We start from the raw sequence: 25,142 nt of genomic DNA, 5'->3' as shown, positions 1-25,142 counted from the left end.
ACGAAAATAACAAACTTTTATCAAGAAGCTATGTTTCTGAGAAAATGTTTTAAAAATTTCATATACAATATAGGTGCTTCATATATTTATAGATTTTAAGTTTTTAGCAAACAGGATGAGATTACTACTGAAGGAACTGAATGTGTCACACAATATGGCATTACCAGATGAAGCTTGGTACTATATATCACGAAGCTCTGACTTGTAGTAACTGAGAAAAATGTGATAGAAATGAGTTACAGATAGTTAAAGGTAAAACAGTGTACCTCCTTTCTTTTGCAAAAGTACACGAAAATATCTGAAAGACTAATGTCTTGTGAACATCTGAAGGTTTTAAAATAGATTAATGAAATTGATACTGTTTGATTTTTGAATTCAAAAGGCAAACAAAGATGCCTTATCATACTTTCTACTTTCTTTGATCTATTATTAATTCAACATAGACATTTATACAATTTTAATAACAGCTTGTATGATTCACATTACTGACACATTTCATTATAAAACAAATAATCTAACAGTTCTAACCAGTAACAATCTACTCTGTAACAAACTTTAGATAATAAAACTGTATGTGTTTATTTGTGTCTATATCATCGTTTCTTCTTTTTAACTGGCATAATATCTTCATCAGAGTCAGTATCAAATGTAATACCCCTTGATTTTGGAGCTGATTTTTTCGATGGTGCTGGTTTTCTGGAGGAGGAGGAGGCATTGAATGGGTCATCATCTGATAATTCCATCACATCATCATCCTCTGAATCTGCATAACTGAAACCAGAAGTGTATGTTTTATATGTTTTTCCATGAACATAATTAAAATTACTGTAAACAAACTTATTTTTGCGGATACTTTATTTCACGTTTAGCCCTTTCTAGCCCACTTCGCGGCGATTTAATTTCGCAATTTTCAAATTCACTTAATGTACTTGCATAAGGAAAGATCCAAGATTTAAATTTTTGCGACGATTTATACTCAAGTTATTTTTCTACTAGCGAAAGTCACGAAAATAAGTTGGTTTACAGTATGCATACTTACATTTCTATCTATTCATGGCTAAAATATGTTTACAACACAATTTTGGTATTATTTACAAGGTTATTTTTATTCTGTGCAAATAAAAACTATATATCAAAATCCACATTTATCTGAGAACTGTTGTCATTAACCAACAGGTTGCAAACCCATGCCTATCTCTCAAGAATTGTGAAAATCATAACTACATTTTATAAATTTTCCTTTATTGAAATGCTTTTCTGGATTAAGATTCGTCAGAAACACTCAAACCCCAAAATTTGAAAGCCAAGGATTAAGAAATACTTAAACTCTTGCGAAGCAACATGACTAAATGATACCTATAAAGTGCAGTCAAATCCAGCTAAATTACCCATCTGTTGCAGAAATGCCAAATTTGACAATTTTTGTCCTATTTCTTGCCCTTTAAGAGCCAGGAATGCCGATAGTTGAAGCCTACTGTAGTTTGCATAGATAGTGATCCCCAGTAAACACTTGGACCACAAAAGTGCTTAAGTCAAAGAGAAACTGTTCTTGGTATGGCAGTCTAAAGACGGCTATCAAAACCAAAAATCCAGACTCTTTTTATTTTTCCAGATTTTTGGCTTCACCTGGATCTGCAACATGTAGTCATTCCTGAAACGTATTAAATTAAAAACAGGGACAGTAGCTATATTCCTGCCAGTTTACATTGTTTTTGGAAGTTCAAAACCTCTATATGGCCTGGGCCCAATAGAGAAAGGAAGTCCTCCAGAACTGCCCTTTTTCTTCAATCTCAATCGAAATCAATATCTGAAACAGCTAAAAGTATGGAGCCCCATTGGAGCCAAAAAAGCGTATTTTGGGTTGTGGCTGCAATATCACAGCCCCACATGGTAAGGGCTACAAAAGTGAAGAAGTGGTAGATTACTTTTATATACAAACTTTCAAATGATGTTAGCAACATTGTGAAGATGATTACATTGCTATGTAAGTCATACAGAATTTTATGCATAAAAAGTACATCTACGAAACAAAAACTGGTGACTTATTCAATTTCAGATAACTGTATATGTTATTAATGTATAATTTGGGTGATTTTACCCACTTATAAGTAATTGCAAATAATTTTTTTGCCATAATCTTATTTTAATTTTTAAAAAAACAAGAGTTTGTTAAATTTTTTAACAAATACATATATATATCACATTCATTTCTGAATATTTAGCCAGAAACCTCCCTTTATTATATAAATTAAATTGATTAATTAGTTAAAAACAGGAAAACCATTTGGACACTAAAAATTGGACTGAAGTTACCTTGGGATCACAGTAACCTCTAAATGTCAACTATTAAGAAACTGCCCTTGCATTGTATTTCATGGTCCATGACATAGAGACAAAATTTCTAAAAATATTTTAATTATGATCCAATAGCAAAGAGTCAACGATGAACATTAGGAGGAAGATTGACCCCATGACACTTTTGAAGTAAGGGTAATATTAACAATTTTTGGTTGAGGCACCTGGTTGTTTTCTGTTGTTTTAAAGGATTCATTGCTAAGATCAAGTACACTTCAAAGGCCTTTAAAATCCCTCTCTAAAATTGTTTTTCAAGGATTGTTTTATAAACCTACCTTAAAGTCTTATTCCTGGATGATCTAGAGCTCTGAGATGCAAAAGCATTTTTGATACTACTTTGACTTTCAGCTACAACAGGTGCTTTCTTAGATCCTCTTCCCCTTCCTCCTCTTGTTCCTCTGGTACTGGTTTCTCCACCTCCTCTACTTCCTCGTGATCCTCTTGCACCACGTCCACGTCCTCTTCCTCTACCTCTACCTCTTGTACTTGTATCCATTTCATCTTCTCCGTTCGAGTTCTCTGGATTGCTATCATCATCAAATCCAGTATCATCTGCTGGACGTTTTGCTCTTGCCCGCTGAATAGCTTCCTGGGCTTCCTGAACATCTTCTTTCTTCTTTTTTCTTTCATCCCTGTACCTTATCACTTCATCATCAATAGCATCTGTTTCTGCATTTCTTGTTTTGAGATAACCCTGAAATTATAATAGTTAAATGTTCACTTGGACTGACAATATCATTGATTTCTATTTTGTTTGTTTCAGTTTGTTTTCAAGTTGATGTTCCACTTAATTTTAATTATTGTTTTGAGTTGAATTCCATAAAATATTGTAGCGTCCTATATATCAATGAACATGTGGACTGAAATTTGATATCAAGTGGAACATGAAAAGTAGGTCATATCAATTTACTTTCTCCTAAAAACTGACACCATGGAATACAGGTTCAGGCCTCTACATTCACTTTTTTTAGCATTTGTACTTTAGACATGTAGTGACAAAATCTAACTTGTTGGAATGGTATTGAATTGTCCAAAAAATATTATAAAATTAATTATATTTTGAATAAAAAAAAACGTAAAGGGTTCTCACCTACTATTGCTGCTGTCAGTGCAAGAGTGTAATGTCGACTGCCAAAAACTAAGTCTAAGTATCAGTAAAATATGGAAAAAATTATCAACAAGAGTGCACACCCTGAAATGTCTTGCCTGCTTTACCGATCAAGATTGTTGCAATAATGTTGTTGAAAGTCTTACAGAAAAAGGTAATACATCAATACTATGCAATCATTCCATATATCAAATACAATTAACCTATTGCTTATAAGTATCTAAGAAATAGACCTAACCAAGAAAACTAAACTTTGACCAATCAATGAACCATGAAAATGAGGTCAAGGTCAGATGACCTCTGCCAGACAGACAGGTAAACCTTGCAATAATTCCATACACTATATATAGTAACCTTTTACTCATACGTGAGAAATTCATATGACAAAAAAAAAAGTCAAAACTACAGATGTTTGAAGCAGTCGTTGAACCATGAGACTGAGGTCAAGGACAATGGACATATTATCATTGACAAATGAACCATGAAAATAAGGTCAATGTCAGATGAACCCTGCCAGACAGACATGTACACTTTACAATCATTCCATACACCAATGAAAGAACCTTAGTGAGCGCGCTCACATACCCCACGTCCTCACATTGTCATTGGAGAAATAAAATAAGTGTAAGAAAAAAAATTTGTATCAGAAAAAAAAATTGAATCATAATTTCCTGTCAATATGCACATCTACATAGTATGTCCTTATTATCTACACAGTTTCATGAAATTCTGTTGTGTGGTTTGAGAGGAGTTGCGATGACAAAAGGTTGCAGTAGTATATTGGGCAAATAAGTTCAAATGGGCGCAACTCCTGGAAAAAAAATTGAATCTTAATTTCCTGTCGATTACACATCTACGTGGTATGTCCTTATTATCTGAAAAGGTTTCATGAAATTCTGTTGTGTGGTTTGAGAGGAGTTGCGATGACAAAAGGTTGCAGTAGTATATTGGGCAAATAAGTTCAAAGGGGCGTAACTCCTGGAAAAAAAATTGAATCGTAATTTTCTGTCGATATGCACATCTACGTAGTATGTCCTTATTATCTGAAAAGGTTTCATGAAATTCTGTTGTGTGGTTTGAGAGGAGTTGCGATGACAAACTGTTGCAGTAGTACATTAAAGTAAATAAGTTCAAAGGGGCGTAAGTCCTAGAAAAAGAATTGAATCGTAATTTCCTGTCGATATGCACAACTACATAGTATGTCCTTATTATCTAAAAAGGTTTCTTGAAATTCTGTTATGTGGATTGAGAGGAGATGCGATGACAAGAAACATGACTGACGGACTGACGGACTGATGGACTGACAGACGGACAGACAGACAGACGGACGGACGGACGGGTCAAAAACATTATACCCTCCGCAACTCGTTGCGTGGGGTATAATTATAGTTGACCTACTGCTTATAGTATCTGAGATACAGAATTGACCACAAAAACTAAACCTTGATCACTGATCCATGAAATGAGGTCGAAGTTAGGTAAACCATGTCTGACCAGCATATAGACCTTGCAAGGATCCAATATATTAAATATAGTTATCCTATTACTCATAAGTGAGAAATTCACACGACAAAAAAACTGTTTAGTTGTTTTGAAGCAGTTGCTGAGCCATGAAATTGCTGTCAAGGACAATGGAAATATGACATACAGAAACTTCATAACATAATGCATCTATTTACAAGGTATGAAGCATTCAGGTCTTATAAAGCTTTATACAAATTGCTTACTCTATTGCCTGATTATAATCCTTATGTCATGCACTGTGACTTTTGTTGCAGGCAAGACGAAAATAAAGGAGCTTCTGTTCAAGTTTCATAACATTCCATGAAGGTTCAACAAAGTTCTTGATGTCTATAACATTAAATACCAGACTGTATCTAAATGCTAACTGCAAACTATCAATAAAATATTTAAATAAAAGAATAATGTGTCTGAGGACACAAATGCCCTCGCTCAAGCTTTGCAAATTTAAAAAGTCAAAAAGGGGCATAACTCTAGACAGATAAGTGAATCACTGCCCAAATTTGAAGTCTGTCTTCTAGTTTAGGTTCTTAGCATTGTGTATGAGTTTCATAAAATTTGGATGGGGAAAACTTAAGTTAGAGTGCGGAAACTAAAATCGAACTGACAGACGGAAGGAAGGTCAAGGGTAAAACTTAATGACTCTGTTGCCTGTGGCATAAAAAAAAATCAAAGCACTGTAAGCGCTGTAGGCAGTTAACCAAAAACCAAGGCAAACGTAATTATGAAAACTGTGGCAATGTTGCTTCAATTTTTTTTTAAGATTTGAAAGAACAAACATTAAACATTCGTGTATTGTACATTTATGTTCAATAAATGAATTGATTATTAAGTCAAATTAATTAATATTTCATCAAGGTTTTCAAAAGCAACTCATATATCAATGTAAATGACCCCCATCTTCATCCCCAAGTGCATGATGTGACTCCATACCTAGTTTGGAATAAAATGACAGGTGATTATAAAACAGTTGGTCAAACATTCTTGGGCTTTACACTGCTTGAAAGATTTATATGTTTTCTTTAAAATGAGCCATAAATGAAAATTATTATAGGCCCAGAAATAATTTAATAAACAATTAAAGTAAATTCAATAATCTAGACTCATTTTTTGCATCAAATTTTTTTTATAATAAACAAGAAATAATTGTAACAGGATGCCGTTACGAAGTCTCCCAAACAAAGCCCCCATAATTCGTCATTCCCATGGTCTCCTGACATTGGGCAAAGTCCAGTTCATATTGGTTTGGTCTAGTAAAGTGATATGCATATGTGACACCAAGGATATTGACCCTGTATGTCATTCAAATCTTTTTGAAATGATGAACAGGAATAAATATGGTTTAGGTGTGGGTATCTCGACCGTTTACAAGTTCTCAAACAGGAGGGGGTGGGGTGACCCCAGGGACTCCCCCTATATTTCATTTGATTTGTTATATTGTCCCATACATGAATACATATGGTTTAGGGGTGGGGATCTCGACCATTTCCAAGTTCTCAAACAGGAGGGGGCGGGGTGATCCCAGGGACTCCCCCTATATTTCATTTGATTTGTTATATTGTCCCATACATGAATACATATGGTTTAGGGGTGGGGATCTCGACCATTTCCAAGTTCTCAAACAGGAGGGGGCGGGGTGACCCCAAGGACTCCCCCTATATTTCATTTGATTTGTTATTTTGTCCCATACATGAATACATATGGTTTAAGGGTGGGGATCTCGACCATTTCCAAGATCTCAAACAGGAGGCGGTGGGGTGACCCCAGGGACTCCCCAAATATTTCATTTGATTTGTTATATTGTCCAATACATGAATATATATGGTTTAGGGGAGGGGATCTTGACTGTTTACAAGTTCTCAAACAAGAGGGGGTGGGGTGTCCCAATGGACTCCCCCTTTATTTCATTTGATTTGTTTTATTGTCCCATACATGAATACATATGGTTTAGGGGTGGGGATCTCGACCATTTCCAAGTTATCAAACAGGAGGGGGTGGGGTGACCCGAGGAACTCCCCATATATTTCATTTGATTTGTTATATTGTCCCATACATGAATATATATGGTTTAGGGTTGGGGATCTTGACTGTTTACAAGTTCTCACACAGGAGGGGCGGGGGTGTCCCCAGGGACTCCCCCTATATTTCATTTGATTTGTTTTATTGTCCCATACATGAATGTATATGGTTTAGGGGTGGGGATCTCAACCATTTCCAAGTTCTCAAACAGGAGGGGGTGGGGTGACCACAGGGACTCACTCTATATTTCATTTTTGATTTGTTTTATTGTCCCATACATGAATATATATGGTTAAGGGTGGGGATCTTGACCATTTCCAAGTTCTCAAACAGGAGGGGATGGGACGATACTGGGGACTCCCCCAAATTATTTTCATTTGATTTCTTTGATTGTCCCATTCAAGTATATATATATTAGGTGTGGGTATCTCGACCGTTTACAAGTTCTCAAACAGGAGGGGGTGGGGTGACCCCAGGGACTCCCCTATATTTCATTTGATTTGTTATATTGTCCCATACATGAATACATATGGTTTAGGGGTGGGGATCTCGCCTGTTTACAAGTTCTCAAACAGGAGGGGGTGGGGTGACCCCATGGACTCCCCCTATATTTCATTTGATTTGTTTTATTGTCCCATACATGAATATATATGGTTAAGGGGTGGGGATCTCGACCATTTCCAAGTTATCAAACAGGAGGGGGGGGTGTGACCCGAGGAACTCCCCATATATTTCATTTGATTTGTTATATTGACCCATACATGAATATATATGGTTTAGGGGTGGGGATCTTGACCGTTTACAAGTTCTCAAACAGGAGGGGCGGGGGTGTCCCCAGGGATCACCCTGTATTTCATTTGATTTGTTTTATTGTCCCATACATGAATATATATGGTTTAGGGTGGGGATCTTGACCATTTCCAAGTTCTCAAACAGGAGGGGGTGGGACGATACTGGGGACTCCCCCAAATTATTTTCATTTGATTTCTTTGATTGTCCCATTCAAGTATATATATATTAGGTGTGGGTATCTCGACCGTTTACAAGTTCTCAAACAGGAGGGGGTGGGGTGACCCCAGGGACTCCCCTATATTTCATTTGATTTGTTATATTGTCCCATACATGAATACATATGGTTTAGGGGTGGGGATCTCGACTGTTTACAAGTTCTCAAACAGGAGGGGGTGGGGTGACCCCATGGACTCCCCCTATATTTCATTTGATTTGTTTTATTGTCCCATACATGAATATATATGGTTAAGGGGTGGGGATCTCGACCATTTCCAAGTTATCAAACAGGAAGGGGGGGGGGGGGGGGGGGGGGGGGGGGGTGACCCCAGGGACTCCCCATATATTTCATTTGATTTGTTATATTGTCCCATACATGAATATATATGGTTTAGGGGTGGGGATCTCGACCGTTTACAAGTTCTCAAACAGGAGGGGGTGGGGTGACCCCGGGGACTCACTCTATATTTCATTTTTGATTTGTTTTATTGTCCCATACATGAATATATATGGTTTAGGGGTGGGGATCTTGACTATTTCCAAGTTCTCAAACAGGAGGGGATGGAACGATACTGGGGACTCCCCCAAATTATTTTCATTTGATTTCTTTTATTGTCCCATTCAAGTATATATATTGTTTAGGGGTGGGGAACGCGACGGTTTACAAGATAAAAGTACATCTTCAAATTGAAGGGGGTTGGGATGACCCCCAGGGACTCACCCTATATTTTGGTTGATTTTTTGTATTTTCCTGTTCTCATTACTGAAGACTGCATGTGTCTATCACCTACTGAGTCATTTGAAAATTTAAAAATATAAAAATCCCATAGGGTTCTATAGTAAACCCCTCCCTTCTTCAGGCCCCTCCAAATACCCCTAAATAGACCCCAATGCACAAACAAAAGATTAATGGCTCCGCTAGACATGTTAGTCTAATATTTTATGAAGCCCTAAGTAAATCTGACAAACGGTCAAAGTTGTCTTCTTAGACGGTTTGAGTGGATTCGGTCCGACTTGTCTCGGGGACGAGTTGTCCACATTACTTAAAACATCCCATCAACGTCGATTTCCGCATCTTCATGACCTCGTTTCATTCATAAAATAACAACAACCTTATTTGGCAAGATAAGTTAGAAATTACCACCCACTTATATAACTTTATTTCCTCTATCATAGAGATTTGTTGTACATGAACAATATTCCTGCGCATTTTGCCATTTGGGAAATATAAACGACTTGTAATTACCGATTTTCGGCGATGAAATATTTCATACAATTGTTCTTTGACATCGTAGCCAAAAGCACAGGGGATAATAAACTACGTACGGATTTCTATTGAGCACTACTTCCTATGTGCAACTTCAAAAGTTTTGGGTAGTTCGACGATCATTTAAGGTTTTTCTGGTCATATCTTTTGTATTCCAGAAATAAAAGTATTAAAAAAATGTCCAATTAGTTATAAATAACATAATAGCCAGCTAGATAATAACAATGGCACGTATTTCAGCATTTATTGGGTAGAACACAAATCTAGGGTGCTCGCATAAGGCAGCTTAACTGCCTAAAAATCTTTTCAAATTTTGTTTCAGACATTTTCTCTTAAAGAGGTACTAGCTGTCAAATTCATGTTCACTGATTTGACTCAAATTCTCATATTTGATTTATAACAATGTGAAACATTTATCCAAATTATAAAAAGTCTAAAATAAACAATATACCGGGCATGGGCTCGATAATATGTAGCTTCGTTTCGTGTGTATTTTAGTCTAGACGCCATCTAATTAACTGTCGAGCTGACATCCGAAGACCTCCGATTGCCATATATGCGATATAAACATAAATATAGATATAAATAGATAGCAGACTCGTGCATTTGGATTTTTCTAGGTCTGTTTAATTTCATATTATTGATTAAAAATATATGTTAATCATCGTTTTTACCTGTATAAGAATGATTTTTTTTGTGGATCGAATCAGTCAATCAAATGATTTACCTTTGTTTCACTTTCAATGTTGACATTCTTTTCCTTTAAATAATTGAACATGCACAATGCATGCAGTATCCATCTCTAGCTAAGGGGTTAAATTGAAGTACACATGAATACGGATTCAATGAGGTCAAATTATTCACTTGCAAGTGAATAATTCACCACTAATTTTATATTTTTTATATATCTCGTAGCTAGTGCCCCTTTAATCATAAATAAAAATTTGGCCCAAGTTTCAAAAAATTCTATAAATGTTTGATAAGGTTATTGATGTCTAAAATTCGTTTAACCCAAGACTGTATCTTAATGTAAATTGCAGTTCGTAAAACTCCATGAAAGTTTGATGAAGTTATTGATGTCTAAAACAACTTTAACCACATACATAACCTAAGGGTTGATGACAGAATGTAGAATTGCCATGTCTTGTTTTCACAAACATTTTAGGCCTGACAAAAATACAGGTGTATGATAAATAATTTCCCATTCATGTCCAAAGTATCTTATCTTCAATCCCAAAATAAGTTAGATGTAACTACTCAATTAACAAACCTGTGTTTTCTCCAGCTGATATTTGACAAGTTCTGAAATGGCCTCTTTTTCTTCTTTTTCCACGTATTCTGCCACAGCATCACCCATACCTTTTTCTGTGAGTAACTTTAATTGCATGTTCTAAAAAAAAAACAGTGAATTCAGAATTTAATTTGCAAATTTGATACTGTGATTCACTTATAAAAAACAACAATGCAAGATTAACTGACACACTTTTGCTTACTTAAATAGAATATTTCTACCAAAACTTAAATTTAGAGTTTTCATTATGCCTTATTTATTTTCCCCTTATTTTTTTCTTCAAAGGGCACATATGCTAAAGTGTCTTGTCTGCTTAACTGATCATTTAGTAATACTATGGTGACAGTCTTTGAGCTGAAGGTATTACTAAATGTATAAAGAAAACAAAATGCTTATCAGTGAACCCTAAAATAAGGACAAGGTAAAATGATCCTTCTCAGCATGCTTGAACAGACATGCACACATTAGGCTGATTCTGAAGACAAAATAGATCATCGTATACTCATAAAACTAAGAAACTGACAATAGAACTAAAACCTAAGATTGATCGTTGAACCATGGAAAAGATATCATGATCCATATTATCAGTCTAAATGCACTTTTGTTGAACTACTAGTCAAAGAACTGCGAAACTGACTTAAGATGAAAACATGTTTATCAATGAACCATCATAGTAACTGTAAACTGACAATAAGAATGAAAACTCAATGTTGATCATTGAACTATGCTTATCGGATGACTGGTCTTTTTTAATGTCCAGTGGAAAATATTTTATGAATATTCAGGACAAGAACAAATTAAAACTAAAATTCAAAAGTTCAATTCTTCATGAGTTGCTCACTTTGATGAAGGCCTAAAATTTTGGATTATTACTGGGAAAAAGTTAATATTTTGGATAGAAGAATTTTTCCTTGCAATAAGTTACCTACAGACTTCTCAAACAGTTGTTTCAAACTATTTTTTTAATAGTGTGTATATAATAGCCTGACAATCTCCCTACACAGGCCATAATAGTTCTAATTGGACATGGCTGTGTATTTATACATCCTCAACATTTAACAGGACCCACAATCAATATTGGCTTTACTGCTGAATGAATGTTTCTTTGAACATAGAGATAATGTAAGGGGACAGTTTTTACAAATTGTGTAGCACGGTTGGTTGTTATTCAAACCAATATTAAATAGCTTAATTGTTTCATCACATACTATATCGCATTAATATTGCATGATGGTACATATACTGGGATCTTAATCATATTTGGCAGTGAATTAAATAAACATACTGGTGTAATTTACATTATTTATTAAATGATCAACTAATAACTATAATAAATTTCAACATACTGTGTCTGCTTGTGAAAATATATCTTTCACAACATCTTCTACTCTTGATTTCTCTAGGTTTTCCTTTCTAATAGCATACTGTAGTCCCTCATCTGTAAAATAAAACATAAAATATATCATTTAACTAGAGGCTTGCAGAAGCCTGTATTGCCCACTGCATAATATTGAATTATACTACTGTTTTAAAGGAGCATTGTGAAATGGAAAAAAAATGTAGAAATTGGATAGGGAAACTGTCAATAACAAGAAAGGACATGCAGAAATGTCTTACCTGCTTAACTGATCAGAAATATTCAAACCTTGATAACTGATCACTAATCAATGAAATGAGTTCAAGTTCTCATAGGCAATCATACCACATCTTATTTTTATAGGACGGCAGGGTTTGTGGAATTAAACTTGTTTGTCTCCTTGACCTTCAGGATAGAGAATATTTGTTGTAAAATTATAGTACTTTGACCCCCTAAGAAGCTATTGTTAAAAATATTTATTTTAGAAGGTAATATATAAGAGCTAAAATCACTGAGACAAAACAGCCCAATGCTACATTACCATTTTTATCTTCTTTCTTTGTTATAATTTTTTTTCTAGTAAAATGCAGTATATCTTTAGGGTTTGCCACTTTGTCAACAAATTTTTGACCAAATCTGAAAATATTACAAAAATACACTTATTAAATATTGTACCCATTAGTTTACAACTATCTTAGTTTTAATGAAATCCATTCTCAAATCTTGAGACTCAATCCCAACTGTGTTAACGAGATTAATTCAGATGAGTAAGTATAAAATGTTTGTAAAACAGACCAAACATAAGAGCAATCCTCTAAAACTATATTAGGACAAAGTTTTATGGAATATTTTTAGGGTCTATTGTTGATGTTATTACCATAATCAATATAAGAGAGCTGGAAACTGACAATACCATGTACTACATTACTAGAAATTCATTATTGATCATCTACATACACTGAATTACGATTCATAAAATCTTGCAGTAATTCTTATTATTTTTGAAGATACATATATATCAGAATCAAACATTTTTTTGCAACCCTGCATAATTTCATAGAAATATTACACATACAGCAAAAAAAAAAACATTAAACTTGAGTGTTTTTATATTAAAGGCAAAAAATATGACTGATACTAAAATTACACGGAGCTAGGTAAACGAAAGTGCCTGGAAAGATACTTGTAGAATAATTCTAAAACAAATCAAAGACAAAATCAATTCTATTCTACGGGAAGAACAAAGCGGATTTAGACCAAACCGTGCATGTACTGATAACATCCTCATACTGAGAAATATTATAGAACAGGCACTAGAATGGAGATCATCTATATATATAAATTATGTGGACTTTGAGAAAGCATTTGATAGCGTCCATAGAGAGTCACTTTGATACATCAGGAGTATGTATGGAATTCCACAGAAAATAATTAACATCATTATGGATGTGTATGATGGTTTTAGATGTGTAGTCAGGCATGATGGAAAACTATTAGACTAGTTTTACATCACATCTGGGGTAAGACAGGGATGCATAATATCTCCTTTTCTCTTTATATTGGTGGTTGACTGGGTAATGAAGAAAGCAACAACTGAAAATCATGGCATACAGTGGGGGCTAACTACATTTTTGGAGGACATGAACTTTGCTGATGATATCAGCCTCTTTTCTCATACACATGAACATATGCAGCAAAAGACGGATATAAAAGTTACATCGGAGGCATCAAAAGTAGGACTGAAAATAAATGCAAAGAAAACTAAGGTGATGAAGATAGCTACAAAGAACAAAAGCATAATAACAGTGAACGGAAAAGAACTGGAACAAGTAAATTCATTCAACTATCTTGGTAGTAGAGTCAATGCAGAAGGAAATATTGAAGTAGAAGTCAATGTTCGTATTGGTAAAGCAGCTGCTGCATTAAAAAATCTGAACAACATATGGAAAAACAAAAGAATTTCCAGAAAGACTAAGATTAGATTGTATGTGAGCAATGTTAGATCAGTTCTGCTATATGGTTCAGAAACATGGAAAACAACTAAACAATTAGAAAGTTGAATTAGAGGATTTGAAGGACGCTGTTTGAGACGAATTGTTAACATCAGATGGCCAAATGTAATAGCAAACAGTGAACTATCAGAAAGAACAGGTGTGATGAATATAGTAAATGAGATCATGAGAAGGCGGTGGAAATATATTGGATATATATTGAGAATGGATAACATCCGGCATGTGAAAAAAGTGCTGACATGGACACCACAAGGGACGAGAAAGCCTGGAAGACCTAAAGGCACATGGAGAAGAGATAAAACATCAGAGATAAAAAGACATGGTTACACCTGGAATCAGATAGAGAAAATTGCGAAAGATAGAACGAGTTGGAGGTCCCTTGTTGATGCCTTATATGTTCAAGAACATGAAGAGGATTAAGTAAGTAAGGTAAACGAATATATTTGCAACAGTAAAATCAAGTTTTACCAAGACCAAGCTTAAAATACAATACAGTTGTCTCCATTCTAATGTCACATATTAAAATATATTACATTTTAGTAAATATATTGGCTTAAAAATGCCATAAATGAAAAAGTCTGTGAAACTGTTATATTGTCTTTGGCATCTAAACAATGAGACGTCATAGATATACTCTCAATGTCAAACATAAAGACTAGACGAATTTAAATCAGAGGCGGATTTAGAGGGTTTTTCAGGGGGCCCGGGCCCCCCCTTTTGTAAGAAAAATTTGGTTGATTATATAGGGAATCACTGAAGCATGACTAAAACGGGCCCCCTCTTAGGCAGTCAGTGGGCCCCCCTTATGAAAATTTCTGGATCCGCCACTGTAAATTGTATCAGATTTTTTGTTGACGAATCTTATAAATAGTTTGTGTTTTGGTATAAGGAAAACCCCCAGAAATCAATTAAGTTTTTTGCACAATTCATCATGGTATGAAACAATTCTTTGAAGTTTTACTCCTTTTCAATATAAACTTAAGCCATAAGAGCCATTATATTTACCCACCGAAGTATAAAAATAGACAAAGGAGGTCAAGAATATGATACTGTTAGTATGAAGATCTGAAATGGATTGTGATATTAAAACCCAAATATATGTGCCAAACAAACAGGTTGACAAATGGAAAGGACATGACATAATTTCAAGATATAGCAACAATTTTACCTATTACTATTAAACATCTCAAACCCTCCACTGTAATCAATTCTGAGTCGTATAAGTGGTTTCTCTGGTTGTTTTCTGTTCCCTGTGTGTTCCATTTCTAAATCAATAAATATATGAAACAATATATATATATATATCAAGCAAGATTGTAAATCCTTATTAATCATGATAATTGTGAATCAAAAGCTTCGTTTTATTATGCATGCATAAATGAATATAACTTTCAAATATATGTTCTTTTAAAAGTTCAATAGAAACAATTCATTAATTACACTGTTGTTAAGTAAACAAAAGACTGCTTAGTAGTTGGTGTTTTACATTTGTAGTTACTGTGAAGTTGAAAATATGATCTGAACATATTAATTGTCCCCTTCAATTTAAAGAGGAAAGCTCTCTCATTGGCAATCATATCACATCTTTCTTTTGTAATAATCATAAGTTCCTGTTGTTACCACAAACCTTCAACAATCCAATAACGAAGTTATGAAAGTGTTTAAAATGAGTCCCAATCTGCAATGAACTTGATAATGATTATGTTAAACATGTTAAAGGTTGCAATCACAGCACATTATTTTGTCCTTTTAACAAACTTACCTGCTTTTTCTATCAATGATTCCACTTTCTCTGTACAGTAAGCCTCTACTTGTTTGTTAACATTGTGATCTTCAGGGTTTAGACTTGTGTCTGATAACATAATATCCTCCATATAAAATTGTCTTACTGTTTCCAATGGAATCTTTGTCATTTTAAAATCCTTCCCCTTCACTTGAAGCAGTCCTATGTGTTTCTTTGCAGTTTCACCTTCACTAAGTGATGTTGCTATGCTACTACCTGGCTGGCTGACATAAAAATTCTGAATCCCATTCCATTCTGGGTCTATTCTACATTCATGTTCGTGACCCCATATGACAAGGTCAAGAAAGTCATCTAGAAATTGTTCTGGGATATAATTTGTAGCGCCATGTTTTGCCCTGTTTTGGTGAATTACAAACATATTGAACCAATCGTCTTTATCTTCTTTAGGCCTCAGCATAGACACATTTTTATGTAAAAACATTCTGTGGAGTCGCTCATCTCTTATTGAACCCAGACCATACAATGCCATCTTAGTGCTGCCTTTCTGTAGCAACAAAGGACTTATTTCTATTTTCTCTAAGGAAGTTGTCTTTCCAAAATAATTAACAAATCCAGCTGTATGCAATAAATCTAATGCACATAGATTTCCCTGACCAGTAGGATCATCGTGATTACCATGAACAGAAAATACAGGTGTTGCGATATTTAGATTTTGATCTTCATGATTCAGAATTGGAAACTGACAGTGACTAAAATCCACCGATTGGTCACTTAAGAATTCATACTGAATGGGTTTATTGCCCATACAGTATTTCCTTAGCAGCGCTAAACATCCATGTAATATTTTCCTTGAAGGTTTGTTTTCATGAAACAAATCCCCACCCAAAAGTATGAAATCCACATCATTTTTCTTTGCATTGTCTAGTATTTCTTCAAATGCAACTAATGAATCATTTCCACGAATTGCATCTTTTTCACCATACCCTAAATGGATGTCTGTTGCAATTAAAATTTTGAAAGTGTCATCAGTATCTTCACCAGGCATTATTCAAGTAAGTCTACTATTCAATATGTATCTGAAGTAACAAAAATATTAATAATTATGAAATTTGTCACTCTTATACACCTGTATCATAAAAGAACAGCTAACATTCTGATGTCCTCTGCTGATACACATATTATTCAGACAATAAAAGTAAATTTGGGTTTAAATTTAAAAAAGTTAAAACTGTTTTTTTTCTCATTACGGCAAAAGATATAAAATAATTTTCGTTATTGAATATTGAATAAATGGAATCTGGACACCCATTTAAAATAAGAACCATATGTTAATTTCAACTTGCTGGTTTGTAATAAGAATAATTAAGAACCACATGACAATTAAACCACGACAGTAAAGTCATTTTTTTACAGTTTTAATGCACAAGATTAGATAACATCTATAATAAACAAGGATTTAGTTAATTGATTGATTGGTTTTTAACGCCACTTTCAGCACTATTGGGCTATTTCGTGTCGGTCAGTTTTATTGGTGGAGGAAGCCGGAGTGGCCAGAGAGAACCACCGACCTCCGGTATTAAAAAAAAATTTAGTTATAAACTTGTACCTGTAAAATGATCATCAATGTACAGGGTAATTATCGTTCTAGTAATTAACTAACAGTAGGATCTCTTTGACCTTGAGCACCTGTTTAAAGATTCGTTAATACATCCATGAAAATACCAATAAAAATATTTTGTATTATTGAAATCTGAATCCGCAAGAATCCCACAAACGTGTTAGTTTCGCTAGTTATACATATACGATAATACACAGTGACATCCCTACAGCAAGATGTAAGAATTTGAATCATAATTTTTGTTGTTGCTTAACGTAAATTGGAAAATTACCTTGTCAAACTTAATAATTTATAAAATTGGTATCTCCCCTTTTCTTCTATATACTGTATATGGAGACCGTAGAAGTCAGTCAAGTGCAGAAAAGGTTATCACGAAAAGGTCATATGCGATCATATGGGGCACATAAAGCTCGATTAATTATACGTGGAAATACTATGGTTAACATGGTACATGTATGTCCATTCAGAAAATAATATATAGAACTTTTATTCTTTTCGAGATATAAAAAATTAAAGATTCGGAAAATACAAGTACAAATATATGGAATACATGTAAAACTCGCATTGAAAAACTTCAGTAATTTTGATTTAAATTATTTATTTCTTAAAATCCTGTCTTACATATTCTATTTTAAATTGATGTTATATACTGGTCTTTTATCTCCTGTCTAAAGCCCTACGGGGCATTCACATGCACACTTTTGCACATCCATGCTTAGATACACATGAATGCAGACATACATATAGGTGTAAAACTTGCATGTAAACGCAATACCTGACAGGCATGTAAATTATGCATTGACTTAATTTGCATGATCGAACCCCTTGATGCAAAACTATAATTGCACATATATGCAAACTTACGCTTCATGTTTTTTGTACATATGAACACAAAATAATATAAGAATACTATGTTGTTTTATACCCAAGCTACGAAGTAGTGGTAAATAGTTCATCTTTCCATCTGTTTGTCCCTCCGTCCATTCGTCCGTAAGTCACCTTGGTTTCCAGATACTAAATCAAATACTTTAATATCGTAATTAGCAACCTTCCTTGGATATATGATCTCAAATGAGAGTAAGACGTCTGAGCCTGAGGTCATGTGAACTAAAATAGATCGAAAGTAATGCAGGAAGGAGTTCTGGACTGTTACTCTGGAACCTTACACGGTGTTGAAACCAATTTTGTAATATAAGAGGACAATTCCTTATCCATTTCCAGGGGTTTATCTGGGTATTTTGTGAAAAAGGACCCTGGCCAGTTTTGGGAATTCTTTTACATGATTTTCATTGAAATTGGAAAAACAACAAATATACCAGAAGTGAGTTTTAGTGTGTATAGTTCATTAAAAGTTATCTTTTCTTGTGAAAATAAAGTAAGAAACTACATGATTGCTATTTATAATTTTTATTTTCTGTTCTTTTTGTTTTTAAACTTAACAACAAGGCACTCAAGTTTATATTAGTATCAAAATATCGTAGTTCTTAAAGCACATGTGATAAAAATTTGCCACCTTTTTTATCTTCAAAGACAGTAAGTAGTAACATAATAAATAATTCAGGGATAGAAATAAGATGTATTTTAACTGGCTAAATTTTTTTTAATTCACTTGCTCTTCCAGATTTTTTACTGGCCCTTCAAGATTGAGAAGAAATTACCTCTTGCATCTGTAGTTATATGCTTTATACATTATAAAAACATCTCATATCAACATTTTTTAGTGATAAAGAAAAGTAATGTCACATTTTATTGGATTTTGACATGAAAACTAATAAATTGCTTCGCCGAGCACAGCTGGATATGATCGCAGAAGTCCAACCCTGAACAGTTGGGGCAAAAATGGACACAATATTTGCACATGATACAGGTCTGAATTTGGATTGTAATTAAATATTTGACACAGAATAACTGTAGTCAAAGAACTTTGAATTTGTTATATGATTTGAATTTATATTCAATTTTTTGCTTTTGTGCAATACACTATGCTGTTGTGAATTGACCCCCCCCCCCAAAAAAAAAATTAACCCCCCCTTTTTTTTTGCTTTTGTGCAATACACAATGCTGTTGCGAATTGACCCCCCCCCCAAAAAAAAAAATTGTTTACCCCCACCCCCCTTTTTTTGCAAAAAAAAAAAATATTTGAAGAAATTTTCTTTTTAATTTCTGAAATCTGAAATTAGAAAAAAATTGTCCCCCCCCCCCCCCTTTTCCCAAAAAAAATTGTTTTCCCTCAAGATATGGTCATAATCTCAATTCAAATTTCCATTGGAGTTTGCAACCATAATTACCCATTTAAATACATCATAAAAGTCTTAAAATAGAAAATGGCATACATAATCATGGCTAAAATTAATATTCCTTAACCATGTTAATCAGCATTTTTAAATAGTAACTTCTAAAAATAAACTGACAGCTAATCACCTCAAGACAATACAACATTTCTTTATACATAATTTAAAAGCAGTGTAAGGGAGGTAATCCAAACATAACATTGTACTTTTTTTTAATTGTCCATTAACCAGGAAACCCTTGTTTTCCCCCCTTTTTTGCCCCTAATTCCTAAACGGTTTGAGCCATAACCCCCCAAAGCCAATCCTAACCATCCCTTTGTGGTATGGAAACTAGAAAAATGCTTATTTGGGCCCCTTTTTGGCCCTTTATTCCTAAACTGTTAGGGCTATAACCCCCAAAATTAATCCCAACCTTCCTTTTGTGGTTATAAACCTTGTGTTTAAATTTCATAGATTTCTATTTACATTTACTAAAGTTATTGTCCGGAAACCAAATGTCTTCGGATGACGCTGACGTGATACCAATATACGACCGCAAAATTTTTTGCGGTCGTATAAAAATAATTTTGAGTTTCTGTATAAAAATCTCCTGTTTCTTCTTTCTTTTTCATATATCTTTTGGTTTTCAATTCTAGTGTATATATTTCATAGCTGTATTTTGTCACCTGCCTGGATTTTTTTTATTTATTTGTTGAATTTGATCGGCAAACCTGGAATTAGCCTTATCCGCTCCGGGAATCTGATCCGGTATTGTAATTATCTACATTTCCGGTTTATGGCAGCCATTGTTTGTTGATGTTGTTTTTGTCAGTCCGATATGTTTTTACTCAGATTTACACATTTCTTGTCGGCGATTTTTGGCATAAAGATAGCGGTTAAACAAAAGGAACATCGCTATCAAGAATAATAAAGATGAAAATGAATTTTGAAATCGTTTGGGAATTTTGCTCCCAAAATTGGGAAAAATGTAGGGTTTTTGCCATTGGGAATGCTAGAAAAATCAAACATTTTGAGAGTACAATGCCCGCGAGAAAGTTCATAGTAACTATATATAGACTGAAAAAAGTGCAGAAAAATGCATTGTTTTCGAATAATAACACGGCCTAAAAATATAAAAAAACCATTGTGATATCAATTATGAATTAATGAAACTGTATCTTCTTCTGTTAACTCTCCATATTTCACCATGATTGTTCCTCCTCCAAACGCTAATAGATCTCTTCAGTTTCATCAATCCTACTGGCGAAGTAAGCTTTTTCTGTGGATTTTCTGTTGTTTTCAATTTCTTTTTCTTGATGAAAGTCAAAAGTGGACAAAAAAGTTAAATATCTGATTAAAATCATTTTTGTTGCATCAATCAGGCGTTATTACCATGATTACTGGCAACAATTTAGCAAATGACTGATGATATTTTAAAATGAAGGCTTGGTAACTGTTTCTTATAGCTCGCAGTTGATCATAAACATCAGTAATTTTAGAAACTATTATAAGTCCGACGTTGAATTTCCATGAAAACTTAAAAACAAAGAGTTTCTTTTCTCAAAATTTACAATGTGTAGCTCTTGTAGAACTATTTTAGATACATATTCATTAAAATCAGCCATTACAAACATCACCATCAGCTTTTAATTATCATATCCATGTTCTATTAAACGTGTTGTTTTCAATTTTTTACATCACTGGGTCGACACCTCTGCTGGTGGGCTATCAGTACCCGAGGGTATCATCAGCTCAGTAGTCAGTACTTCGGTACTGACATAATTTATAACAAACTTTTCTAAAATTGCCCGTTTATAAATTTTGAAATTATAAAGAAACTAAGGTTTCAACTCCCTCAGGCAAAGTTGACCTTAGATGGATTTGGCTATTTATTTTAGGTATTTTTGTCATATAGCTCTTCAACTGTTTCGGTACTTATACATCCCTTGGATTTCAAATGTTTGGCTTTGAGCGGTCCTGATGAAGGTAAATCCAGAAAAGCGTTTCGGACGCATGAAATTATTAAACGTGTTGTTTTCAATTTTTTTCTATCTTTCTATGAGACAGTGCGTTTATTAATTCGCGGGGTGTTATACATAAATTATCTCTACCCAGAATGCATTGCAAAAAATTTGGCCATTGATTTTTGTTACTATTAAAAGTAATTAATCCCGTTTCAATCACAGTACGGGGGACAATGTAATCGCCTTACTATATAGCGGGTTGCACACTTCCTCTTGTGGACTTCTGGTATAATAAACATTAAACATATTTTATTTCCAATTCAGAGCCCTTGTGGGGCAAACAGATAAGAATCCATGACAAATCGCCCCACTGGCAAATCGCCCCACTTTTTCACCAACTCGCCCCACTCTTGTTTACCAACTCGCCCCACTTATGAAAAAGGGTAAAATTCCATTGAAAATAGGTTGGATAACTTGCCCCACTTATGAAAAGGGTTAAAATCCCGCTGAAATAAGGTCTGCCAACTCGCCCCACTCATGACAAATAGATAAACCACGATTAATTTAGTAATGCCAACTCGTCCCACTTATGAAAAAAGATGCAATCCCGTTGTATATCTATGTTCCTGCCCCACTTATAAATAAAATCAATACCTATAAAAACCTTAGATAAACATGTTTTTGTAGTTCTTTTCTTTTTGTTGAAATAAAGCAGAAAGAAGTGAGTATCAGTATTTCTGCGCATTGAACAGGTCAGGAATAACCACCAATTGGTGGATTATACCTCAATTGACGTATAATCAACCAATTGACATATATTGGTATAGACCAATTGACATATAATGCAAGTTTTTTGTTATAAAATGCTAGTGTGAGATAGGAGCATCATTTTGCAACTTACAACCTATTTTATGACCATTATTGAGTCCTCCGAAAGTTTCAGTTTTGTCAAAGCCTGCTGCATCTCTTGAGAATGCATGTGTACAACAATTCTTTTGTTGAAACATCTATACTATTGACCATGATTGACTTTTAATAATGAAAGTCAAGTATTAACAAAGAGCTCCATTCACCTGTGGAGTTGTACTCATAATCACATGACTGCAGACAGTATTGATGTCCATTGACAGGTGATTAGTGGTAAATTTGCCAATCAAGAATTGACAAGATAACAATAGAAGAAACAGCAAATACAATTATTGATTAAATGCAATATGTTATGTCACTATACTAAACTAGGAATGTTTGACATGTTTTCATACAATAATATGGTTTTAAGAAAACAATGCTCCATTTTGGTTGAATAATTTGCTTTGAAAAACAAAGAATTATACATCAATTGGTCTATACCATTATATGTCAATTGGTGGATTATACGTCAATTGAGGTATAATCCACCAATTGGTGGTTATTCCTGACCTGTTGAATGCCAACTAGCCCCACTTGTGAAAAATAGAAAAGTCCTAATGAATTGAGTCATGCCAACTCGCTCCACTTATGAAAAAGGAAGTAATGCCGTTGAATTTATGTCTGCCAACTCACCCCACTGATAAATAAAAGTATGTACAGAATTAAAGACTACTAACTAGCCCCACTTATGAATAAAAGAATTATTCATCTAGATTTTACCTTTTTTCATTAAGTGGTGCGAGTTGGCAGGAGAAAAATTAACGGGATTTAACCCTTTTCACAAGTGGGGCGAGTTGGTAAACCAGTTTGGGGCGAGTTTTTTAAAAGTGGGGCGATTTGGTGTGGGGCGATTTTCCAGTGGGGCGATTTGTCCTGCTTCCACAGATACATAGTTTTTGTCATGTCCTGATCCAGTAACTATTAATAACCGTAGAGTAGATTGTCTTATGTATGCTGATGATGTCGTAATTTTTTCAGAAACACAGGAAGGTTTGCAAAAGAGAATTAATATGTTACATGAATATTGTTTAGAATGGTGTTTTGATGTTAATCTAAAAAAGACAAAAAGTATAATTTTTAACAAGCCAGGAAAATTCTTAAAATGCTGTTTACATTTTGGAGGTAAAGAGATTGAATGTGCAAAATTATATAGATATCTTGGAATCACATTTACATCTAGTGGTATATTCAAGCAGTGTAAAGATGAATTATACAACAAATCTTTAAAAGCATGTTTTAAGCTACAGAGATGCTTGTCATCATCTAACCCTAGTATTGCCACTTTTTTACATCTTTATGATCATACAGTTAAACCGATACTATTATGTGGCAGTGAAATATGGGGAATGTTTCGTACTGATTCAGCTGCATGTAAAAAAGATAATGATTATATATTGGAAAAAGTTTTTGGTCAGGATTCCTCTGAAAAAGCTCATAACAAATTTATGAAATATATTCTTGGTGTAAACAGAAAGTCCAGTAACATAGCTGTGATGTCAGAGCTTGGTAGATTTCCTATTTATTTTACTATAATTTTATCAATGTTAAAATATTGTCATAGACTGGAAGGTTTGAAAGAAGGATTATTATTTGATGCATTCATATGTTGTAAACAATTACATATTTCTAATGGAAATACATGGTACTCTAGTATAGATTATATTCAGAGAGAGATTGATTTACCAAATTTTGACCAATCAATTGGTTCTTTATGTCAGTATGTTAAAAATAAACTATGTGAAAGTTATTTAACATTTTGGAATAGACTGAAGTATCAAACAATTAACTCTGAAAAAGGGAAGCTTGGTACTTATTTTTCTATAAAAAATTGTTTTAAAAAAGAAAAATATTTAGAACTACAGGATTTTAAAAAAAGACAGTCAATTTGTAAATTAAAAATAAGTGCTCTCTCTTTAAAAATTGAGACAGACAGATATTCAAAAAAATATATAGAAAGATCTGAGCGTCTTTGTTCAAATTGCTCACTTGGTAAAGTTGAAGATGAGCTTCATTTTTTGTTAGAATGTCCTCTTTATGATACTCAAAGGGAAGACTTTTTTCGATACATATCTGACAATTGTTATAATTTAAAAAATTTAAATAAATCTAAATTTTTATGGCTCTTGACTCAAGAAAATGTAACTCTTATGGAAAAACTGGGCTGTTATATTTGTGACTGTTTTGAATTAAGGAGATCAGGTATGCATATTGACACTAAGTCAAGTAAATGATTTGAGAATGAATGCATATAATGTAATTTTATTCTTTTATTCACAATATATATATGTGGTTTTTGGCTCTGATTCTGACCAATGCTAATATACTAAATATATATTTTCAAGTGACTATTATTGTTGTTGTTACCAATTATGTAAATCAATTGTATCTGATTTTATGCCCTTTATGGGCCCTGTAATTTGGGAAATTAAAAATATTCTATTCTATGCTATGATAAATTATAGAATGATGCAAATACTGAAATAGAGATAGCAATAATATAAACTATGTTCTGACACATGATATTATTTGAATATAAATATCCTACAAAATGGTAATTACAACTTTACCTTAGAGCTTACATAGAATTACGGATACCTACAGCTTAATCGTCTATGAATACTAAAGAGGCAAACCGAAAGTACACTAACTTGCTAAAAAATATAACGGCGGGAATGATCTCCCTTTAATCAACCGGATAT

The 25,142-nt window shown here is 33.8% G+C and overlaps 1 protein-coding gene across 2 annotated transcripts; it reads right to left on the bottom strand.

The window, feature by feature from the left end:
* LOC127707711 (double-strand break repair protein MRE11-like) lies at positions 1-25,130 on the bottom strand. 2 transcript variants are annotated; one of them, XM_052212402.1, is made up of 8 exons: positions 25,011-25,130; positions 15,701-16,758; positions 15,107-15,203; positions 12,468-12,562; positions 11,916-12,007; positions 10,549-10,668; positions 2,631-3,049; positions 1-771 (listed from the first exon to the last, which is right to left on the bottom strand). In XM_052212402.1, the coding sequence occupies exons 2-8, from the start codon at positions 16,725-16,727 to the stop codon at positions 594-596; spliced, it is 2,028 nt and encodes a 675-aa protein (XP_052068362.1). In that variant the 5' UTR covers positions 16,728-16,758; positions 25,011-25,130; the 3' UTR covers positions 1-593. The 2 variants fall into 2 exon arrangements, with proteins under 2 accessions (XP_052068362.1, XP_052068364.1); XM_052212404.1 differs by having other exon boundaries at positions 25,023-25,127.
* Between the last annotated feature and the right edge of the window lie 12 nt (positions 25,131-25,142).

This window comes from Mytilus californianus, unplaced genomic scaffold (genome assembly GCF_021869535.1).
Source record: "Mytilus californianus isolate M0D057914Y unplaced genomic scaffold, xbMytCali1.0.p SCAF_7, whole genome shotgun sequence".
Classification (NCBI taxonomy): domain Eukaryota; kingdom Metazoa; phylum Mollusca; class Bivalvia; order Mytilida; family Mytilidae; genus Mytilus; species Mytilus californianus.
Note: the sequence above shows the minus strand (reverse complement) of the source record. Positions and strands in the feature narration are given on the sequence as shown.

Bases quoted from the DNA above. Each gene is read 5' to 3' on its own strand.
- LOC127707711 (XM_052212402.1), bottom strand. From the start codon at position 16,727: ATGCCTGGTGAAGATACTGATGACACTTTCAAAATTTTAATTGCAACA. The intron at 10,669-11,915 runs GTATGTTGAAAT...TTTTTTTTTTAG, and splicing joins TATTTTCACAAGCAGACACA to AACATGCAATTAAAGTTACT. The intron at 3,050-10,548 runs GTTTGTTAATTG...TTATAATTTCAG, and splicing joins ATCAGCTGGAGAAAACACAG to GGTTATCTCAAAACAAGAAA.